Here is a 22,584-nt window from a genome sequence, read left to right on the forward strand (position 1 = left end):
AGCTTAAATTTGATAGAGTTGTTCATATAATTTTTACTTCAAGCCAATCCATGATTTGCACATAGGTTAATAGGCCAAAAACAGCTATTTAGAACCAAAATTTTGCAAAGTAATGAATTTAATTTAGGAGTAGTTCATAATATTAAATCTAATAGGATAAGATTTAGAGTTTCTTAGAAAGGGAGTGGTTAAAAATGTAAACAAATTCCTATCCTAAGGTTCATAAAGCAATAAAAAAGTGAAAGCCGTACATTAGTTGGTATGGGTGTTAAGAAATGATTCTCATTAGTTGATCTTAGAATTCTGCATTTAAAAAAATTTTTTTAATGTTTATTTTTTTAGAGAGAGACAGACAGACAGAGTGTGAGCAGAGGAGGAGCAAATAGAGAGGGAGACACAGAATCTGAAGCAGGTTCCAGGCTCTGAGCTATTAGCACAGAGCCCGACGCGGTGCTCAAACTCACAAACTGCGAGATCATGACCTGGGCTAAAGTCGGATGCTTAACCGACTGAGCCACTCAGGCGCCCCTGCACTTTAAAATTTTTAAAGAGGAAATAAGCCCTGGACAGGCAAGTCTACCCACTCGGAACCCCTCTTATAAAAAACAAAACACCTGTCCTTTTTTACTTACATTATTTGCACAAATTAATCACTAAGTAATTATGTATTAAATGACTTCTAATCCCTGCCAAAACTTGACATTGAATTAGTAGGGAGAATATCAACTCACTTTTCTATTGAATTTTTATTTTCAATATTGCTTAATAAATTATAATTATTTTCAGTGAATATTACCGAAACAGTTCATTACTTATTAGACGTTGACCTTTAAAAGCATTTTGTCTACCATCAATAACTTATGCTTAAGTGCTTGAAAATATTTCATTTTGATAATCATCAAGAAGTAATAAATCAAAATCAGACTGTGCTGATTGGTATGTGCTTTATTTAGAAATTTGTTCAGACTTTAGATTCCAGTCAGTCTAGGTTGTTTGGAAATATAAATTAAAATAATCTAATGTGATTGGAAATAAAATCTGAGGTATATATTTTATAATTATTTTAGTACTTAAGCTTCTAAAAAATAAATGATGATTACCAATGATTAGTATTGAGTAAGGTTGCAAAATGTTAATTATCTCATACTAATGTATCACACAATCAAAATTATCATGAGCTCTATGAAGTTGTTCTAAGGACCTATTCCATCCACTCTGCATATTCATCGCATAAAACTTCTTTGGAATTTAAAGGAGATGAAGCAAGGAGACACAGGAACAGAGTTAAAAAAATTTTTAAGTAAGTTTTGTCAATATTGATGTGCCTTTGGTTTGAAAAATAATTGTTACATTTCACTAAATGTCGCTCCTTGTTGGCACCGAACACATTTCTATTATTTTGATCATTGTCTCTTGTATCTCTTAGTTTTTCTTTGATTAGAGAGGGAAAAAAGATGAGATTTTTACATAGAAGGCCAAGAAATGATTTCTTTTAAATGCATTGTCCAATTTTCTAAATTAGTTATTTACTAAAATAGGTGAAGGAAAAGGTGTCTTTTTCATCTAATAAAGTTGATCATAATTCTGTGCTTTCCTTGGCTAAGTCTATACTTGCTCTGCGTTTAAAGGTTAACGCTGAGAATGGCACAGGTGTAAAGTTGCCCACCCTGCTACTATGATCTAGATTCTGCATCTCAAGGTGGAGTTAGTTGTACAAAAAGGAGTTTCTTATTATATCAGAAGGTCACAATGTTGCCTGTTTTAAATGGTAGGTGGTCCAGGAAGTGGAAAGGGTACTCAGAGTTTGAAAATTGCAGAACGTTATGGATTCCAATACATTTCGGTGGGAGAATTACTGAGAAAGAAGATCCACAGTACCAGCAGCAACAGGAAATGGAGTCTTATTGCCAAAATAATTACAACTGGAGAATTGGCCCCACAGGTATTGTTGTGTAATTTGTTTCTATTCTGTGAAGATTTTTATACCAGTTGTGAGTGTAAGTTTAACTAACTGTGGGTTTTTATATTTTTTTATTTATAAAAGGAAACAACAATTACAGAAATAAAACAGAAATTGATGCAAATACCTGATGAAGAGGGCATTGTTATCGATGGATTTCCAAGAGATGTTGCCCAGGCTCTATCTTTTGAGGACCAAGTAAGAATGTCTTTTTATATTTTAAATGACCTACTTTTGTATAAAATTTTGAGGTTAAAAAAAAAAGATTTCTTGGAAGATGTGCTGTTATTCTGAGTGAATTCTGGTCTTCAGACAGGCAAGTACCCAGTATGGGTTGGCAGAAGGTCATTTCCTTGGCAGACATGCCTAAAAATTGGAGACAGTCTCTGCCAAAAAAGAAGAGATATAAACTAATAATAGAATTCGTTATTTTTATTAAAAAATGCAAATCTCTCTAAATTTTATTTCAAAATACTTTTTCTAAGATCTTTTAAAATCTTTAATTACTTAAAACAAGCTTGTTCCATACTGCCCAGCAAAAATAAAACATCACCCTATATCTACATTGTTACTAAATAAGGAAGCCCTCTTCACTGGGGTGTAAAATACTAAACCACCTACCTATTACAAGGTAGGGTTCAGTTTGCCCAAATTTACACAAATTTCAGTAGACTATGCATGCTCAAAACCTAATACATATATCTTTAAGGGAAATAAATCACTTAAAATACTTTGTATATTTAATCTTTGAAAAGCCAAGGTGACTGATTTTTCATATAAAAATTTTAATTACAAAAATAACATGTGGTCATCAAAATGTTAAGTCCTGGTGTACAAAGTAAACGTCCAGGGGGGTGGGAGGGAGGGGAGGTGGGTGATGGGTATTGAGGAGGGCACCTTTTGGGATGAGCACTGGGTGTTGTATGGAAACCAATTTGACAATAAATTTCATATGTTGAAAAAAAAAAAAAGTAAATGTCCATTGGGGTGCCTGGGTGGCTCAGTCGGTTAAGCATCCAACTTCGGCTCAGGTCATGATCTCACAGTTCGTGGGTTCGAGCCCCGCGTCACACTCTGTGCTGACAGCTCAGAGCCTGGAGCCTGCTTCAGATTCTGTGTCTCCCTCTCTCTCTGCCCCTCCCCGGCTCCCACTCTGTCTCTCTCTCTCAAAAATAAATAAACATGAAAAAAATTTTAAAAAAAAGTAAACGTCCATTAATACCCTACTTCCATTCCACTGCCCTTCTCTCCTGAGAAATAGAAATACTATAAAGCTTGTTATATATCCATCTAGGCCATATTCTGTATGTTAAACACACACACACACCCATGTGTGTACATGTGTGCATGGTCATATAGAAATGCATTTAAAATTTTTCATAGCTATTTCCAAATGGTCCTCCAAAAAGCTTTTTCTAAGTTATAGTCCCATCAATATTGAGTGAGAGTAAATTTCTCCAGACCCTTTCCAACTGGATACAATTCATATTTAAGATTTTTGCCAACCTGATAAGTAAGAAACAGTAGTCTTTCAGCTTTTAAATGTACATTTCTTAAGTTACTACTAAAGTATATTTTCAGATACTCTACTGACCGTTTGTATTTCTTGTGTGAATCACCTACTTTCCTTTGCCTATTTTGTCTCTGAACTTGTTTATCTTTTCTTACTTATTTAAATAGGCTTTTAACATATTACAGATATTATATCAGAGGATACAAAGTCAAATAAGATGTAAATTTATGTATTATATAAAAGAAGTATGGATTTAGGCAGTTCAAGGCCAGAAGACAGCTTCATAAAGCCTCTCTTTGAATATTCAGGTTGACTGTTTGGGGACATCTGTTGTGCTGGAGTGTCTTTCTCCCCTCTTCAGGCTTTCCTCTCCCCACAGTAGTCCAGGACCTCTGATGCTTTCTCAGTTTAAGGGCTTGGTCTAATTGCTCCATCCCTGACAAGAGAAAAACTAGAAAAATCAATTTTTTCGTTGTTGCTGTTGTGTCACCTGATGTTGCTGTTGAAAATGGGTGCTATGGCAGCCGTTCTGCATGATTCTTGGCTATTGGTGGAAGCATGATAGCCAGGCAGACATTCCCACTCAAAGCCACTCAAACTATGTATTGAATGACATGTGTTTGGCAGCCACAAGCAGAAAAAGCTTCTTGATTTTTTTTCTCTCTATTGCCTTTCAAATATACTGTGAATCTCTCTCTTCTCCCTTGAATAATAACTCAGGCAGACCTCAAAGCTCTCCTGGTCACTTTAAAATATTAACAGATAGTGTTGCTTTCTGGTATTAAAAAGCCCAGACCACAATTACATCTCGGTAAAGCTGGAAAAAAATTTTTAATAAAAAAAAACAGTCCAATATAAAATAAAAATTTCAGTTTTTTATTCAGTTTAACACTTATCTGCTTGGGCCTGATTCAGCCTCAGAAACCCAAAGTGATGTCTCAGACTCCTGAAATTCTTCCCATTGTGGCTTATGGTGGGGCCAGTAGTGGGCAAGGGGCGGGAAATACATAACTCTCCAGCAACTCTCTGGATACCTGATCTATCTCCACCTTCTCTCATACAGCCTCAGGTGATGGGCCAAGCATCGCAATACTGGTTGGGGACACCTGTTAGGAAGTTCTATAGGACAGTCTGGTATCTCTCTGTAGAATATGCAGTCACTTGCATTTACTGTTCTCAACCATACATTTGAGGCTGGAAAAGTCCAATTTAACATCTTTCTTAGGTTGGCATTGTAATAGTCTAGAGGATCTTGACCTCTATAAGCAGAACAGTTGTGCTGAGGTTGATGCCCCCACGGCTGAGCTGCCAGGGTTCAGAGGGTGCAGAGGCAAAGCTTAAGGTGTTTATGTAAAGCAAACTGTTAGGGTCAGCCCTGATTATTCCATGTCCTATGTAGGCTTGAGCTCTTGTGGTGTCTTTTTTTTTTTCTGGTATCATTTCTGACACCAAACGTGTGCAGATTTTCCATACCAGTTCTCCAAACCTCAATACCAACGAGATATCTGATAATTGAATTCAACTCTGATGCTAAATATCCAAGTTAGTATGGACCCTAGAGGTTAAGTGCTCAGTCCCATGAGACTGCCTGCACTTCAGAGGTCAGACACAAGGTCCAAGGGCCACCTGTACTTCTGTCCGATCACCTACAAATTCTGGCGTTCCCACAACACCCTTGTCAGTTTTGATGCCAACTCAGGAAAATGCTTTACATACATGTAGGGGATTATTATAAGGGTACAACTCAGGAACAGCCAAATGGAAGAGATGTGTAGGGCATGGTGTGGGGTTGTGAATGTAGAACTTCCATGTTCTATCTGGGTGCATCACCCCCCACCCAGCACTTCAACATGTTCACCAACTCAAAAGCTCCCCAAAGTTAATTGTTGAAGAATTTTTCTAACCCTGTCTTTAACCTCCTTCCTGGAGATCAAGGAGTGGTGTTGGAAGTTCCCACCTTCTAATATCATTTTGATCTCTCTGCCAACAAATCCCCATCCTGACGCTATTTTGGGCCCTGCCCAGAATCACTTTATTAGCTGAGATTCAGGTATGGTCAGAAGCTGTTCATTAAGAACAACAAAAGATGTTACTAGCACTCAGGAAATTCTGAAGGTTTTAGAAGCTCCGTGCCAGGAATTAGGGACAAAGACTAAATATATATTTTCATTATACCACAACTCTTCAAATTTTTTCTTTAACCAGCTATTTTTTGTGTGTGCGTGTGGACATGTATACACAGGTGTGCAGAAGTTTCCCCCAAGACTTCCTCACAGGTCCAGGGTATAGGAAGACATGGATTTCCAATTTCAGCCATATACTAGCAATGGTCTTACCATTGTAAAAAAACAAACAAACAAATTAAAAAAAAAACCTAACATTTAAGTGGCATATAGGACAAAGAAGTGTATTTTTTCTCCTAGGGAATGGTGTCAATGTGAACAGTCCAGATTGACTGGGCAGCTTTTCTCCTTGAGGTCGTTTAGGGACCATGGTTCCTTCCAAGTTGTTGTTCTGCCATCTCCTGGGACACTGTCATCATTCGTATGGTCGAAGCAGGGTTGTCACCACATATGGCTTCCAACTGGCATGTGAAGGGAAGAGAATATGAAGGTCTGAAGGTCTGAAGTCCCAGATCTGGATAGTGGCATCTACCATTTCTGTTCACATAGCATTGTTAAGAATTTCGTTAGGCATGTTGTAATTGCAAGGCAGGCTGGGAAATATAATCCAGCTGGTCAGCCAGGTGCCTGGCTACAGTTTTATTCCTATGGAACATTGGAGAACTAACTAGCAGCTTCTGCCACAGTTTGCCTCTCTGGCCATTCAAATGTTGGCATGCACTTTTCTTCCTACACATAGAATGTACTCACTCGCTCCCCAAGGAAAACAACCAGGGTCCCACCGTCTAGATCAAAAGTCAAGAATCTCTACTTGATGTACAGTTCTCTCCATTAAGTCCAGATTAGACTCTTCAGCCACTTACAGACTAAACATCAAGTTGTCTTCCCTCCCTGCCACCAATAAAGAGTGGAAGAACAAGACCAGGAGAAGTGAAATAAAGGCTCCTATTCAGAAAAGGGAATTTTGGCAGTGTATATGGTAGTCACTGAATCATAGCATATAACAAATCCTTTCCTGGGTTAGCCCATTTTCAACTCCTGGTTCTCTATTCTCTTCTGAAGCTGCTGGCTTCTGAAAAATTCTTCTTGTCCATTAAGCAGTGTGGCTACATGACAGTGATGTATTGAGACTGTGCCCTCCTTGGGTGCTATTCTTTTTTTTTCTTCTTTTTTTCTTTTTTAAATTTACATCCAAATTAGTTAGCATATAGTGCAACAATGATTTCAGGAGTAGATTCCTTAGTGCCCCTTACCCATTTACCCCATCCCCCTCCCACAACCCCTCCAGTAAACCTCAGTTTGTCTCCATATTTATGAGTCTCTTCTGTTTTGTCCCCCTCTCTGTTTTTATATTATTTTTGTTTCCCTTCCCTTATGTTCATTTGTTTTGTCTCTTAAAGTCCTCATATGAGTGAAGTCATATGATTTTTGTCTTTCTCTGACTGACTAATTTCACTTAGCATAATATCCTCCAATTCCATCCACGTAGTTGCAAATGGCAAGATTTCATTCTTTTTGATTGCTGAGTAATACTCCATTGTGTGTGTGTGTGTGTGTGTGTGTGTGTGTGTGTGTGTGTGTGTGTATACACCACATCTTCTTTATCCATTCATCCATCTATGGACATTTGGGCTCTTTCCATACTTTGGCTATTGTTGATAGTGCTGCTATAAACATGGGGGTGTATGTGTCCCTTCAAACAGCACACCTGTATCCTGTGGATAAATGCCTAGAAGTGCCATTGCTGGGTTGTAGGGTAGTTCTGTTTTTAGTTTTTTGAGGAAACTCCATACTGTTTTCCAGAGTGGCTGCACCAGCTTGCATTCCCACCAACAATGCAAAAGAGATTCTCTTTCTCCGCATCCTCGCCAACATCTGTTGTTGCCTGAGTTGTTCATGTTAGCCATTCTGACAGGTGTCAGGTGGTATCTCGTTGTGGTTTTGATTTGTAGTTCTCTGATGATGAGTGATGTTGAGCATTTTTCATGTGTCAGTTGGCCATTTGGATGTCTTCTTTGCAGAAGTGTCTATTCATGTCTTTTGCCCATTTCTTCACTGGATTATTTGTTTTTTGGGTGTTGAGTTTGAGAAGTTCTTTCTAGATTTTGGATACTAACCCTTTATCTGATATGTCGTTTGCAAATATCTTCCCCCATTCTGTCAGTTGCCTTTTAGTTTTGCTGATTATTTCCTTCACTGTGCAGAAGCTTTTTATTTTGATGAGGTCCCAATAGTTCATTTTTGCTTTTGTTTCCCTTGCCTCCAGAGATGTGTTGAGTAAGAAGTTGCCGCGGCCAAGGTCAAAGAGGTTTCTGCCTGCTTTCTCCTTGAGGATTTTGACGGCTTCCTGTCTTACATTTAGGTCTTTCATCCATTTTGAGTTTACTTTTGTGTATGGTGTACGAAAGTGGTCCAGTTTTCCCAGCACCAATTGCTGAAGAGACTGTCTTTATTCAACTGGATATTCTTTCCTGCTTTGTCAAAGATTAGTTGGCCAAACGTTTGTGGGTCCATTCCTGGGTTCTCTATTCTGTTCCATTGATCTGAGTGTCTGTTCTTGTGCCAGTACCATACTGTCTTGATGATTACAGCTTTGTAGTATAGCTTAAAGTATGGGATTGTGATCCTCCTGTTTGGTTTTCTTTTTCAAAATCGCGTTGGCTATTCAGGGTCTTGTCTGTTTCCATACAAATTTTAGGATTATTTGTTCTAACTCTGTGAAGAATGTTGGTGTTACTTTGATAGGGATTGCATTGAATATGTAGATTGCTTTGGGTAGTATCGACATTTTAACAATATTTGTTCTTCCTATCCAGGAGCATGGAATCTTTTTCCATTTTTTTGCATCTTCTTCAATTTCTTTCATAAGCTTTCTATAGTTTTCAGCATATAGATTTTTCACCTCTTTGGTTAGATTTATTCCTAGGTATTTTATGTTTTTTTTTGTGCAACTGCAAATGGCATCGATTCCTTGATTTATCTTTCTGTCGCTTCATTGTTGGTGTATAGGAATGCAACCGATTTCTGTGCATTGATTTTATATCCTGCAACTTTGCTGAATTCATGGATCAATTCTAGCAGTTTTTTGGTAGAACCTTTTGGGTTTTCCATATAGAATATCATGTCATCTGCGAAGAGTGAAAGTTTGACCTCCTCCTGGCCAATTTGGATGCCTTTTATTTCTTTGTGTTGTCTGATTGCAGAGGCTAAGACTTCCAATACTATGTTGAATAACAGTGGTGAGAGTGGACATCCCTGTCTTGTTTCTGACCTTAGGGGGAAAGCTGTCAGTTTTTCCCCACTGAGGATGATAGTAGCGCTGGGTTGTTCATATATGGCTTTTATGATCTCGAGGTATGCTCCTCTATCCCTAGTTTCTTGAGGGTTTTTATCAAGAAAGGATGCTGTATTTTGTCAAATGCTTTCTCTGCATCTTTTGAGAGGATCATATGGTTCTTGTCCTTTCCTTTATTGATGTGATGAATCACATTAATTTTTTTGCAGATATTGAACCAGCCCTGCATCCTAGGCATAAATCCCGCTTGGTCGTGTGAATAATTTTTTTAATGTATTGTTGGATCCAGTTGGCTAATATCTTGTTGAGGATTTTTACATCCATGTTCATCAGGGAAATTGGTCTGTAGTTCTCCTTTTTAGTGGGGTCTCTGTCTGGTTTTGGAATCAAGGTAATGCTGGCTTCATAGAAAGAGTTTGGAAGTTTTCCTTCCATTTCTATTTTTTGGAACAGCTTCAAGAGAATAGGTGTTAACTCTTCCTTAAATGTTTGGTAGAATTCCCCTGGGAAGCCATCTGGCCCTAGACTCTTGTTTTTTGGCAGATTTTTGATTACTAATTCTATTTCCTTACTGGTTATGGGTCTGTTCAAATTTTCTATTTCCTCCTGTTTCAGTTTTGGTAGTGTATATGTTTCTAAGAATTTGTTCATTTCTTCCAGATTGCCCATTTTATTGTCATACAGTTGCTCATAATATTCTCTTATTATTGTTTTTATTTCTGCTCTGTTGGTTGTGATCTCTCCTCTTCATTCTTGATTTTATTTATTTGGGTCCTTTCCTTTTTCTTTCTGATCAAACTGGCTAGCAGTTTATCAATTTTGTTAATTCTTTGCAAAACCAGCTTCTGGTTTCATCTATCTGTTCTACTGGGTTTTTTTTTTTTGGTTTCGATAGCATTAATTGCTGCTCTAATCTTTATCATTTCCTGTCTTCTGCTGGTTTTGGGTTTTATTTGTTGTTCTTTTCCCAGCTCCTTAAGGTGTAAGGTTGGGTTGTGTATCTGAGATCTTTCTTCCTTCTTTAGGAAGGTCTGGATTGCTATATACTTTCCTCTTATGACCGCCTTTGCTGTTTGCCAGAGGTTTTGGGTTGTGGTGTTATTATTTTCATTGACTTCCATATACTTTTAATTTCCTCTTTAACTGCTTGGTTAGCCCATTCATTCTTTAGTAGGATGCTCTTCAGTCTCCAAGTATTTGTTACCTTTCCAAACTTTTTCTTGTGGTTGATTTCGAGTTTCATAGTGTTGTGGTCTGAAAATATGCATGGTATGATCTCAATCTTTTTGTACTTACTTAGGGCTGATTTGTGTCCCAGTATATGTTCTATTCTGGAGAACATTCCATGTGCACTGGAGAAGAATGTATATTCTGCTGCTTTAGGATGAAATGTTCTGAATATATCTGTTAAGTCCATCTGGTCCAGTGTGTCATTCAAAGCCATTGTTTCCTTGTTGATTTTTTGATTAGATGATCTGTCCATGGCTGTGAGTGGGATGTTGAAGTCTCCTACTATTATGGTGTTACTATCGATGAGTTTCTTTATGTTTGTGATTAATTGATGTATATATTTGGGTGCTCGCACATTTGGCGCATAAATGTTTACAATTGTTAGGTCTTCTTGGTGGATAGACTCCTTAATTATGATATAATGCCCTTCTGCATCTTTTGATATAGTCTTTATTTTAAAGTCTAGATTGTCTGATATAAGTGTGGCTACTCTGCCTTTCTTTTGTTGACCATTAGCATTATAGTTGTTTCTCCATCCCCTTATTTTCAATCCGAAGGTGTCTTTAGGTCTAAAGTGGGTCTCTTGTAAACAGCATATAAATGGGTCTTGTTTTCTTATCCATTCTGTTACCCTATGTCTTTTTATTGGAGGATTGAGTCCACCGACATTTAGAGTGAGTACTGAAAGATATGAATTTATTGCCATTATGTTGCTTATAGAGTTGGAGTTTCTGGTGGTGTTCTCTTGTCCTTTCTAATGTTTGTTGCTTTTGAGATATATATATTCATCTTTTCTCCCCTCAGAAAGTCCCCCTTAAAATTTCTTGCAGGGCTGGTTTAGTGGTCACAAACTCCTTTAATTTTTGTTTATCTGGGAAACTTTTTATATCTACTTCTATTTTGAATGACAGCCTTGCTGGAGAAAGAATTCTTGGCTGTATATTTTTCTGGTTCAGCACACTGAATATATCCTGCCACTCCTGTCTGGCCTGCCAAGTTTCTGTGGATAGGTCTGCTATAAACCTGATCTGTCTTCCCTTGTAGGTTAGGAAATTTTTTTCCCTTGCTGCTTTCATTATTCTCTCCTTGCCTGAGTATTTTGTGACTTTGACTATGATATGCCTTGTTGATGGTCAGTTTTTGTTGAATCTAATGGGGGTCCTCTGTGCTTCCTGGATTTTGATGTCTGTGTCTTTCCCCAGGTTAGGAAAGTTTTCTGCTATGATTTGCTCATAATCCTTCTACCCCTGTTTCTCTCTCTTCCTCTTCTAGGACCCCTATGATTGTGATGTTGTTCCTTTTTAATGAGTCACTGATTTCTCTAATTCTTAAATTGTGCTCTTTTGCCTTAATCTCCCTCTTTTTTTCTGCTTCATTATTCTCTATAAGTTTGTCCTCTGTATTGCTAATTCTTTGTTCCGCCTCATCCATCCTTGCCGCCACTGCATCCATCCGTGATTGCAGCTCAGTTATAGCATTTTTTATTTCATTGTGGCTATTTTTTACTGCAGAAAGGGATTCTAATCTATTTTCGACTGCAGCTAGTATTCTTATTATTGTGATTCTAAATTCTGGTTCAGACATCTTGTTTGTATCTGTGTTGGTTAAATCCCTGGCTGTCGTTTCTTCGTGCCCTTTCTTTTCGGGTGAATTCCTTCATTTTGCCATTTTGAAGGGAGAAGAGGAATTAATGAGATAGAAAAATTGAAATTAAAAAAATTAAAATTAAAAATTACACACACACACACACACAAAAATCGAATAGATGATGCTAGATCCTAGGTGTGTTTTGGTCTGGGTGTCGAAAGTGGTTTGACAGATTAGAGAAAAAAGGGGGGGGAATAAAAAAGAAAAGGAAATCATTTGAGAATTTGAAAAAATGAATACACTGAAGTAGACTAAAATGAGATGATGGGGAAAAATAGAATTTTAAAAAATACACACAAAAGTAAAAAATATAGTAGAAAAAATTAAAGAAAAATATTTTTAATAAAAATTAAAAATAAGTATGAATTTTTTCTTTTTCTGTATTTAAGAAAAAAAGGAAATGAAAAAGATAAAAAAGAAAAATAGAAATTGTTTGAAAATTTGAAAAAGTGAATACACTGTAGTAGACTAAAATAAAATGATGGACGTAAAATGGAATTTGAAAAAATTGACATAAAAGCAAAGAATATAGTAAGGAAAATTAAAGAAAAATATTTTTAATAGAGATTGAAAGTAAAAATGAAGTTTTTCTCTTTCTACATTAAAGAAAAAGAAAAACAAAAAAGAGAAAAAAGAAAAAGAAAGAAAAAAAGGAAATTGTTTGAAAATTTGAAAAAGTGAATACACTGTAGTAGACTAAAATAAAATGATGGATGTAAAATGGAATTTGAAAAAATTGACATAAAAGCAAAGAATATAGTAAGGAAAATTAAAGAAAAATATTTTTAATAGAGATTGAAAGTAAAAATGAAGTTTTTCTCTTTCTACATTAAAGAAAAAGAAAAACAAAAAAGAGAAAAAAGAAAAAGAAAGAAAAAAAGGAAATTGAAAACTTGAAAAGGTGAATACACTGAAGTAGACTAAAATAAAACGATGGAAGTAAAATGGAATTTGAAAAAATTTACACAAAACTAAAAAATATAGTAATAAAAATTAAGAATATTTTTAATAAAAATTGAAAATAAAAATGAATTTTTTCTGTATTCAAGAAAAAGAGAAGTGAAAAGAGAAAAAGAAAAAAAAAAGAAAATTGAACAGATGAACGTACTAACAGATTGAAGTAGGGCTGAGATTGCTTCGTTTTTTTCCTAGAAGTCAGTCTATGCAGCGCTTTATAGTCCGTAAACTAAGCTGGCGGTGAGACTCGTGCTCTTGGAGAGTGAAGTTGGCCCAGTTGGGCGGGACTCAGTGTAACAGCTCCGCTCTCCACTAGATGGCGCTGCTAGCCTACTGGGGTGGATGGTTGCGGGGCCGTAGGTGCGTATACGCATGCGTGGGAGTGGTGAAAATGGCGCCCCTCAGCTACCCAGTCTGTTCTCCTGGATGGCGTACCCGTCCTTTGTCTTCAGCTCTTGTCCTCTCCCCGCTTTTTCACTCTCCGTGACCAGGCCGCAAGCAGTACCTCTCTCCCAAGTTTTGTCTCAGATGCGGCTGTTTTCCCTGGCCCCTTACGTGTGAAGGACTGCGGCTTTGACCCGTTCCGCCCCTCTGTGGAGGGTCTCACGGAGCAATGGCTGAATGCCAGCCGCACCCAGGTAAGTTCACAGGACCCTGCTGCTGCCGGTGCCCGGAGACTGCGGCCAGGTGCCAGCCCACCCCAGAAAAAGTTCACGAGACAGTGTAGCAGCAGCGTTTCAGGGATTATAGAAAATCACAACACACATCTGGCACCAGGCTTCACCCTTAACGACCTTGTTCCAGCACCAGCGAATGTGGCCATTTTCTGGGGTCTGCTGGGACCAGGTGGCTTCAACAGTCTCTACCAAAAGTCCTTTCAACAGTGGAACCTCTTTTCCCCATGTGGCCCAAGAACCTCCTGGATCGCATTCTGTTCCTGGGGATTTGCCCTTCCCACCAGAGCACCACCAGGTATCGAGCTGCGGAGTTGCAGCCTTTGCGCTCCCATTGTTTACAGTCTTAATGGAATTTAAACTCTCTCCTTTCTCCTTTCTCCCTTTTTAGTTTAGTCCCTGCGGCTGTTTCCAATTTTCCACTTTTTCTCCAGCTGCTTTTGGGGAGGGGTGCTTTTCCCATATTCTCCCCTGCCCTTGTCTCCGTCCTCTCTCCGCTTGCAATGGAGGCTCCTTGCCTGCCACCAGCTTCTCTCTCCCCAAGTCCAGCTCTCTGTGCCACGTACCTGCTGAATTCTGTGGTTCAGGTTGTGCAGATCGTTGTGTTAATCCTCAGATCAGTTTTCTAGGTGTGTAGGATGGTTTAGTGTTTGTCTGCTTGTATTTCATGGACGTAAGACACGCACAAAACTTCCATGCTGTTCTGCCATCTTGGCTCCTCCTGGGAGCTATTCTTAATTTGAAAACAAACAAACAAATGAACAAACAAGCTTTTTCTGGCTAGGCTTATGGTTGCTTTGGTAAAACTTTCCTCAAAAGTTTGGTAAGCATCTGCTCTTTTTGCTTCCAGTTAGTTCCATGTGCTGATAACTACACTGAAAGTTCTTTTCTAGGTACAGATATTTTGATAGTAGTTGCTTTGAAGCCATATAAAACAATAGGCAGCATCCTTAATTTAGGTTTTGCCTCAGGCGTGTGTCCCCTTTTTTTGGATAGCTGGGAAGGGTGTTAATGGGAGTCCTTTGAGTGACAATAGCCTTGTCTTCTGCTCTTTGTAGGTAGAGAAGCAGCTGATTTTTTTTGAACCTGGTAAGATCTAAATTACTAGACACCTTCTTTTCATTTGTTTGCAAATTGGTCAATTCTATCTAGGGTTTATTTCTTATTGTATGTTGCTAAATGCAATCTGGTGAAATAACAGATTAGTGAGGGGGAAGGAATCAAGATGAGCAAGAATGGGAAGCCTAAGATTTTTCCACCACCAAGAGAACATATAGTGTAGCCAAGATTTTGCTGGATCGCCGAGTCCAAGGTGGAAACCTAAGCAAAGTATTTTTTAAAGGTTGCAGAATTTCATAGTTCATGGGATGAACCTCTGCACTAGATTTGTGTACTGACGATTTATTACAAATAGTAAAGCTGAAACCAATAACTCAGTGGTGCTGAAACCAATAACTCAGTTGCAAATGGAGGAGGAAAGCCCACACTAAATCTAGTGTTTTATAAATATGACAGTAAATAATATATTCAACTATCTGGCCCCAGCTAATTTTCCAATTTTATGTATCTACTTTTACATTCTAAATGCCAGACTGCTTCCTGTTTCTCACAGTGACCTGCTACTGCTATTTCCTCAGGGCTATTTATATCATCCCCCAACTTGCTTTTTTCACTGTGCATTCTGTTTTTGAGTTCTATCTGTGTTGATAACAAACAGACTTAGCTCATTCTTGTAACTGCTTCATAATGTTATATTCTATAATTGTATCATATTAGTAGACATTCGGATTTCTTTAAAATTTCTGTCATTGCCAACAATACTATGACTAACATCCTTGAACCCATCCTCCTTTGCATGTATCAAAAAGATCTCTCAAGAATATTTATAGAAAAGGATTTTCTAAAGTAGAGGGAGTGTGTGTGTGTGTGTGTGTGTGTAGTTTAAAATCTATATTTTAGATTTTTAAAAATATATTAAAAAGTGGTCCCATAAACTTATGATTACTTTTTTCCCATTCTCCACACCTAACCAATACTTATTTCAAATTTTTTTATTTTAGGCTACCTGATGGATTAGAAATGTTTTTGTATTGCTCTTTTGATTTGTGTTCCCCTAAATCCCTAGTGAACTGAAATGTTTTTAAAATGTGTTTATTGGCTATTTGTATCTCCTTTTTTGAGATTTGCCAAAACATAACGTTGGCACCTTTTTTTCTGATGGATTGTTTGAGTTTTTATTATTGACTTGGACACTCTAGATACCAATATTTTGCTATGTATCTTGATTATATTTTCTTCCATTTATATTTTTTTAAATCATGACTGAGAAGCATATAGAATCATGTCCTATCTTTTGTCCTACTGAGGTTTTAAATTTTAATGTGGTAAATTTATCAGCATTTTTTTTTTTTGGCTTTTACATTTAAGTCTTAAGAAAAGACTTAAGAAAGACTTCCTTGCAGTCTCATAGAAATATTCTATGTTTTTCTAGTTATTTTTAATTTTGTTTTGAAAGTTCACATGTTAATTGTTGTGCATAGTCTGAAGTCAAGATAGAATTTTGTTATAGGTTTTAAGTGGAAATGAAAAATGTATCCAGTGGTCCAAAGATTACTTGTTACCTAGCATATATTTTCCTCATTGAAATGACTTATTCCTGGGTAGACATGGGTCTGCTCTATGGTTTTCCTACTTATTGCTTTTGTCTGTTTATATTTTTCTGCATCAATATCATAGTTGCAAACAAAAAACTATAAGTTATATCCTGATGCCTGAAGGGCAATCTGTTCCCCTTCTTCTTTTCTAAGTTGGCTATGCCTATACATATATTCTTACAAATTTTAGAATCAATTTGTCAGACCCATAAAAAAACTGTTGAGATTTTATTTGAATTTCACTATAGATTACGTATAGGTTAATTTTCAGAGAACTGACATCTTCCCATCCATGAACATTACCCCATCATTTCATTTATTCAGGTCTTGTTTTATGTTGAATCTTCAGTAGGTAACATTGTGGTTTTCCATAGAAAAGTCTTGTACACTTTTTGTTAGTTTTGTTCCTAGTGTGCTGCTATTACAAATAAGCTACTTTTTTCCCCCAAACAATTCTCAATTGATATTTGTGGAATTTTTGTTTGTGTTAGTGAGTGTGTCTATCTCTCCTACAGTTAAGCTTCTATTTATGCTGTAAACTTTCCTCCATTCTTTTTATTTCTCGCCTCTACCACCCCTATGATGCCCACACCTGCCCTGCTGACTTAGCACATATCTTTACTATGTTGGGTTCTCTTAAGTGTTTGTTGATTTGGAGTGGAAAATAATTATTAATGTCATGAATTATCCAGAAAAGGAAGGACTCAAGGGACTGCTTCCAAAGTGATCGTGAGTTCAGTTTCTCACACCTTCATCTAAATCAGTGGAGTTGGTTATAATGCCAACGGAATACAGTGGGTTTTGACTCTCATTCACTATGCTTTTGGCTGAAATATGAACCCTCTAGAGGCCTCAGTGTTTTCCTTTGAAGAGTGAGGATAAAAATACCTCACAGGGCTACTGTAAAGATGAAATAAGATCACATACCTATAGTTCTTAGCACAATGTATGGCTCATAGTAACCACTCAACCACAGGAAATGGTTATTAATTACTGTTAGACGTGTTGAGAATAAATACTCCATACATTTATATATAGCAGAAGGGCTCTCACTAGCTCTCCCCTCCTGTGTGTCAGAAGTTTTGAAGGTAAAAGGACATTCTGGTTCCTTCTAGGGGCTGTTTTTCAAATTGACTGATGGAGCCCGTAGGGGCCACCTTCATGTGTTAAAGCAGCCCAGAACAACTCTGCTTTTATTTTATGTTTTGAGGTTCCAGTTAAGACTCTGTTGAAAGAAATTTTTCTTCTGCTAAGAATGGCTTGAACCATGTCAGCAATCTGTCAGCTAGGTTGTGGACATTCACACTGTGGGGCAGAAACATTTGGAAGCCCACTGATTAGTAGTGGTGTTCTCGGTATGCATCTTAGTTTTGTACAATTCAGCAAGACCAAACTTCCCCAATTCTGTGTACCCTGTTTTGATTTCACCCATTTTTCCTGCCAGTTTCTCCTTCCTTGAGAGTGGTCCCACAGAGCTGCCTCCTTCCCTCTCCTAGCTAGGCTTGTGATTTTCATGTGAGGAATGTTTTGGTTGCCTGTGGTTGCCTTGTTGGTGACCTATGCACAATTTCCTTGATGATAATGCTGGTTGGTTTTCTTCCAAGTATAATAAAGATATGTATGTGTTTTATGCTTCTGTGACCCAAATGTCCGAAAGATCCGTTCACTTTCTGTTGTATTTATTGGTACCATTTGGTGTTCAGCTAGCCTGATGTTTCCATTGCTCCTATACTTTTGATTCTGTTTTTGGTACAAGCAAAGTATATTGTCTCTAGAAACTTATATTTGAATATGCATATGTATAATTGATTTTTATTATGCTATCACTTTACTTCCAACATTAGCCATTGTTATTCCACTTTACAGATAAGGAAACAGAAGCTCTGACAAGTAACTTGCCTGAGGCCACCAGCAGGTGCACAGAGCTAGGATTTCAAAGCAGAGGTTACAGATATTCTAAACCACTACCTTTCTTTAACCTTGAGGTCACAAACTCAAGCTGACTGTGGGCCTCAGACAACTTTTTAAATGTGTACTAAATTCTAAAATTAGGAGATTTCATGATAAAAAAGCCTGTTTCTGCCTTGTCTTGCAACCTTAGTGATTTAGCAGCTCCCAGTTCACGTCTCTCCACCTGGGTAGTGCTGCTGTCATTAGACAGCATGGGTGATATCTATTTCATGGCTGTCCCTCACTCCCACTCCAGCTGGTGTCTCACTCTTGTTATCACCAGCCTGGGCCTTACAAGGCACTGGAGTCCATACCCTGCAGTGCTACTTGTCTCAACTGTGTCTGATTTTAATTATTGTTTTATCACACACACACACACACACACACACACACACACACAACCTCACAAATATATGTAGACCCTATATAGGTGACCTGACTGTCTGACATAGTGCAGGCCATACTGTCAGTCTAAATATTAAATACTTGTGAAGCTTAATTTCTTTTACTGGCCAATTAAAAAAATAATTTATTTTTTTATTAATAATTTTTTTTATTATTTATTTTTGAGAGAGAGACAGAGCATGAGCAGGCAGGTGGGGGGTGGTGCAGAGAGAGAGGGAGACACAGAATCCAAAGCAAGCTCCAGGCTCCAAGCTGTCGGCACAGAGCCCGACATGGGGCTCGAACTCACAAACTGTGCGAGAGCATGACCTGAGCCTAAGTCAGAAGCTTAACCAACTGAGCCATCCAAGTGCTCCTAAAAAAATAATTTAAAAAGATCCCTGCACTCCCGTTCATCATCTCCAGCTATCCTCCTGGAGTGCCCGCAACCCACTAAAGGTGGCATGGACGAGGGATTAAATATTTCTGATTTGTAACACTCAGAGATCATTTGGGGAATAACTTAAGTAATCACTTAACACAAATTCAAACTTGTTTAAATCAGCAGTTTACCATGGTTTGTTTTCTGAGGTGGTTATTTGTGGTTTCGAGGTATGACGATCTGAGTTGAAGTACTGATATTTAGTCCTAGTGATTACTGAGCATTTTCACTCATGTTATTGTGGAATGGTCAAATGGGAGAGGTAATGGAGAGAGGACTTTAAAGCCCGCGACCCGAGACACCTTGGCTTTCACCAGAGCTTGGGAGTGTTTATTTTAAAAACTTTTTTTTTTTAATGTTTATTTTTGAGAGACAAGGAGGGAGGGACAAAAAGAGAGGAAGACACAGAATCTGCAGCAGCTCCAGGCCCCACACAGACTGTAAGATCATGACCTGAGCCCAAGTAGGAGATTTAACTGACTGAGCCGCCCAGCTGTCCCGGGAGTATTGATTTTAAAGGAAGTGAGGGACCCAAGATTATCCCTACAATCATGCCACTCTTGCTCATTTGCATTCCCTCAGGCTTCTTGAGTGAGAGACAAAGGACTGGGGAATTGTGCTTCTGAGGGCTGGGCCCATGAGTGCACACAGACCTTAAGAATTCTACCTATCATACGTTGTGGGATCAAGGAGGGTGAGGCCTTCTGGAGTGGGTATATACAACTATTTTGAAATGTTTTTCTTTTTCTAGCTGTGATTTCCTCTAGGATCTATCATTTAGCCTCAACTTGGCCGTGTAAAAGGAGTCTAAACATAGAGTTAAGTTCTGAATTTGAATGACTGAGATTGGATATATGAAACATCCTCAGCTAGATAGAGGGCTTGAAAAAAAACACAACAACTTAGAGATAAAAGAAAAGCAATCCTCAGAGGGCTGTCATCCGACTTGCCTAGTGAATTGATTTGACAGACATAATTTGATTTGCTGTTCCTAAGGGGGACAAATTTGATTTGCTCCTAAGGGGGAGTAATTTAATTTTAATTACACAATTTTTTTTCTCAGCATTAGTACTTTTGTGCAAAATATTAAAGGAAATGTGGTTGTTTTCCCCTAGAACTGTTGGCTTAAAAGCTTGCTTCTAATTATTTAATAATTAGGTTTTGAAATGGAGAATATATTACTAGATAACTATTCATTTATTTTTATTGTGATGAGCTATGACTACAAGACCATTCGAGGTAAAAAGGCTGCTGAGGTTTTTATAACTGTCCTATATAAAGTGAAAAGACAATTTCCAAATTTCATAGAAAGATAAAATCAGAGTCATCAAATAAACTAGATACTGTTGCTACACAATAAATCATGCAAAATTTATTTATTGGCTTAAAACAACAATAGTTATAATTTCATGTGCTTTCTATGGATCAGGAAATCAAGAACTGCTCAGCTGGCTGGTTTTGACTCAAGACCTCTCTTGACATTGTATTTAAATAGTGGTTAGAGTTAGGCTTCTTTACTCTCCTGTCTGATGCTTACTTTGGGAAGTTCTAGAACAGCTGGAGTTTCTCAGGCATCACGTCTTATCTCACTACATGGAGGCCTCAGGGTGGCTGCACTTCACAGCAGCTCAGAGCTCCAAAGGCATGGAACCCGAGAGAGCCAGAAGGAAGCCTGATTGCCTTTTCTAACCCAGCTTCAAAAGCCACACATCATTCCCATTACTGTCGTTTTTTACAGAAAACAGGAGAAAAGAATAAGAATCCACTATTTTTTAATAGGGAGAGTGTCACAAAAAACTTGATGTATTTTAAACCACCACACCACAACACTCAGTAAGGAAATACCTTCTCAACCTTCACTTTGTTCCTATTTGTCTCTTCTCTTCATTTCCTTTCCTCCTAGTCTTCTCAGGCCAGGTGCTCACATCCATCTATGTGAACTTTTAGAGCCCTCCCTTTTCTACCCTCCTTGTCTTTATTCTCTCTATACCCAGTCTGTATTGTATCCTGTGGCCGGATTAATCTTTCTAAAAGACCACTGTCTTAATGCATTCTTTTGGTTGAAAATTCTTTATGCCAGTTACTATCCACAAGCATGTTTCTTCCTATATGGTTTGTATCAGAATGAAGTCCATGCCTTTTTTAAAAATGTGGATTGTTCAGGTCCCTTCACAGAATTACTGAATTAAAATTTCTTGTATGTAGAACCCAAGAATGTGCAAGTTAGCAAGTGAAAAACCTTTATCAAAGCTGATTCTTAAGCACACTAAAGTGCAGACGTCAACTTAGTGTGTAAGTGCACACAGCAGAGGTTCTCAGTCATAGCATGTTGCCATAGTTATGGAGAAAGCAGGCTGTTGCTAATAATACTAAATTACTGAAATTGGAGCACATCCATAGTTATCCCAATAATGTCATCTTCACTCATCTTACCCTTCCTGTCTTGAGTGGGAGAGAAATTCCTCAGAATGGGAGCAATTTCACATAAGATGTATTCTCAGTATTAATGTCATAAGGGTCTTGTGTCTCTGTGCAGATTCCCCAGGCAGTCTGATCTGAGCTGGACTTGGTTTGTCTTACTGCCATCCCTTGAATACACTTCGTCTTTGCCCCTTTTCTATTTGACTCTCCTTGATAGTAATTTTTTACAGCTTGGTAAATCTTACCATCTTCTGGACAGTTTCCTTTAGGATCCCAAGCTTTGGAGATTTCTCTGCATTCTCAGCTTGTTCAGCAAAATATGTAACTGCCTTTAGCATTTATATGACACTTAGCATATGGTACCTGAAATTGTTAACTGTTAGTTCATCAGATTGCTGTGTCAGTCAGGTTCCAACAGGAAAGATGTAGCATGCTCAGGTAGGCTAAACAGAAGAGCACTTGATAAAGGAACTACCAAAAAGGTGTACATAGGACCTGTGGAAACTACAAAAGTTAGTTCAGTATCACAAGGCTGGTAAAAGTAAGATCTGTTACCCTTCCTCGGCTACAGACTCAAAAAGGAGAAGCAGTTCCTTGAACCCAGAAAAAGAAGCAGATATATGAAGAAAGCTTCCTCACAGGAGCCTTACCTTCAGTGAAGAGACGTAGCCAGCCTCTGATGACCCCCACAGGATGAGAGCGAAGGGAATAAATATCCAGACTTTCCACTCTTCCCTTTGTTGGATCGTCTGTTGATGGTCACCATAGGCCAGAACCAACTGGAAGCTAGGGGGCAAGGGACCCCATTGATTTGTTCCAGAAGAGCAGCCCAAGGCACAGAGTTGGGGAGAGAATGGTGGAAGATGGAGCTATAGAAGCCTAAGGAAAATATATAGCACAAATACAAATTTGTTATGGCGGAGAGCCTTGTATCAACTTGTGTCTTCCTCATAGCCCTACAATGCGCTGCATATAGTAATTGTTCAGTAACTATATCCTTGTTCTTTTATGCCAGCATGCATTGGTTTCATTTCTCTGGAATGCTTGATAAGGAGGAGTGACAAAAGGCTTTCCCAATGTTAATATCTTACATTTTTTCCACAGTGATTCACTCATATAAACTACTGTGTTTCCTTAATTTCCAGGCCCAATTCCCTTAATGTCTCTAATAGAAAAGGCCAGTTCCTTGAGAAAATGCAGATACAGTTATAATTTGAGTCTCCTAAGTAATTACCAAAAATATAAATTCAAATTAAGCTGGCTGTCATATATTTTGGAAGCCCAAGATGCTATTCTCAGATCCTACCAATTTAACCTCACTGACTATAAGCACA

The 22,584-nt window shown here is 38.0% G+C and overlaps 1 protein-coding gene across 3 annotated transcripts in view; it reads left to right on the forward strand.

Moving 5' to 3' along the window:
* The window catches only part of AK5 (adenylate kinase 5), a 265,268-nt gene that overhangs the window by 13,825 nt on the left and 228,859 nt on the right, over positions 1–22,584 (forward strand). For all 3 annotated transcript variants that reach the window (XR_006206173.1, XR_006206172.1, XM_042952269.1), the window contains 2 exons: positions 1,773–1,942; positions 2,045–2,158. Coding sequence is in view for 1 of the 3 variants with exons in the window: in XM_042952269.1 (XP_042808203.1) it covers positions 1,773–1,942; positions 2,045–2,158 (284 nt within the window). In the remaining 2 variants the exon portion in view is untranslated. The remainder of the gene's footprint in view (positions 1–1,772; positions 1,943–2,044; positions 2,159–22,584) is intronic.

Source organism: Panthera leo, chromosome C1 (genome assembly GCF_018350215.1).
Source record: "Panthera leo isolate Ple1 chromosome C1, P.leo_Ple1_pat1.1, whole genome shotgun sequence".
Taxonomy (NCBI): Eukaryota; Metazoa; Chordata; class Mammalia; order Carnivora; family Felidae; genus Panthera; species Panthera leo.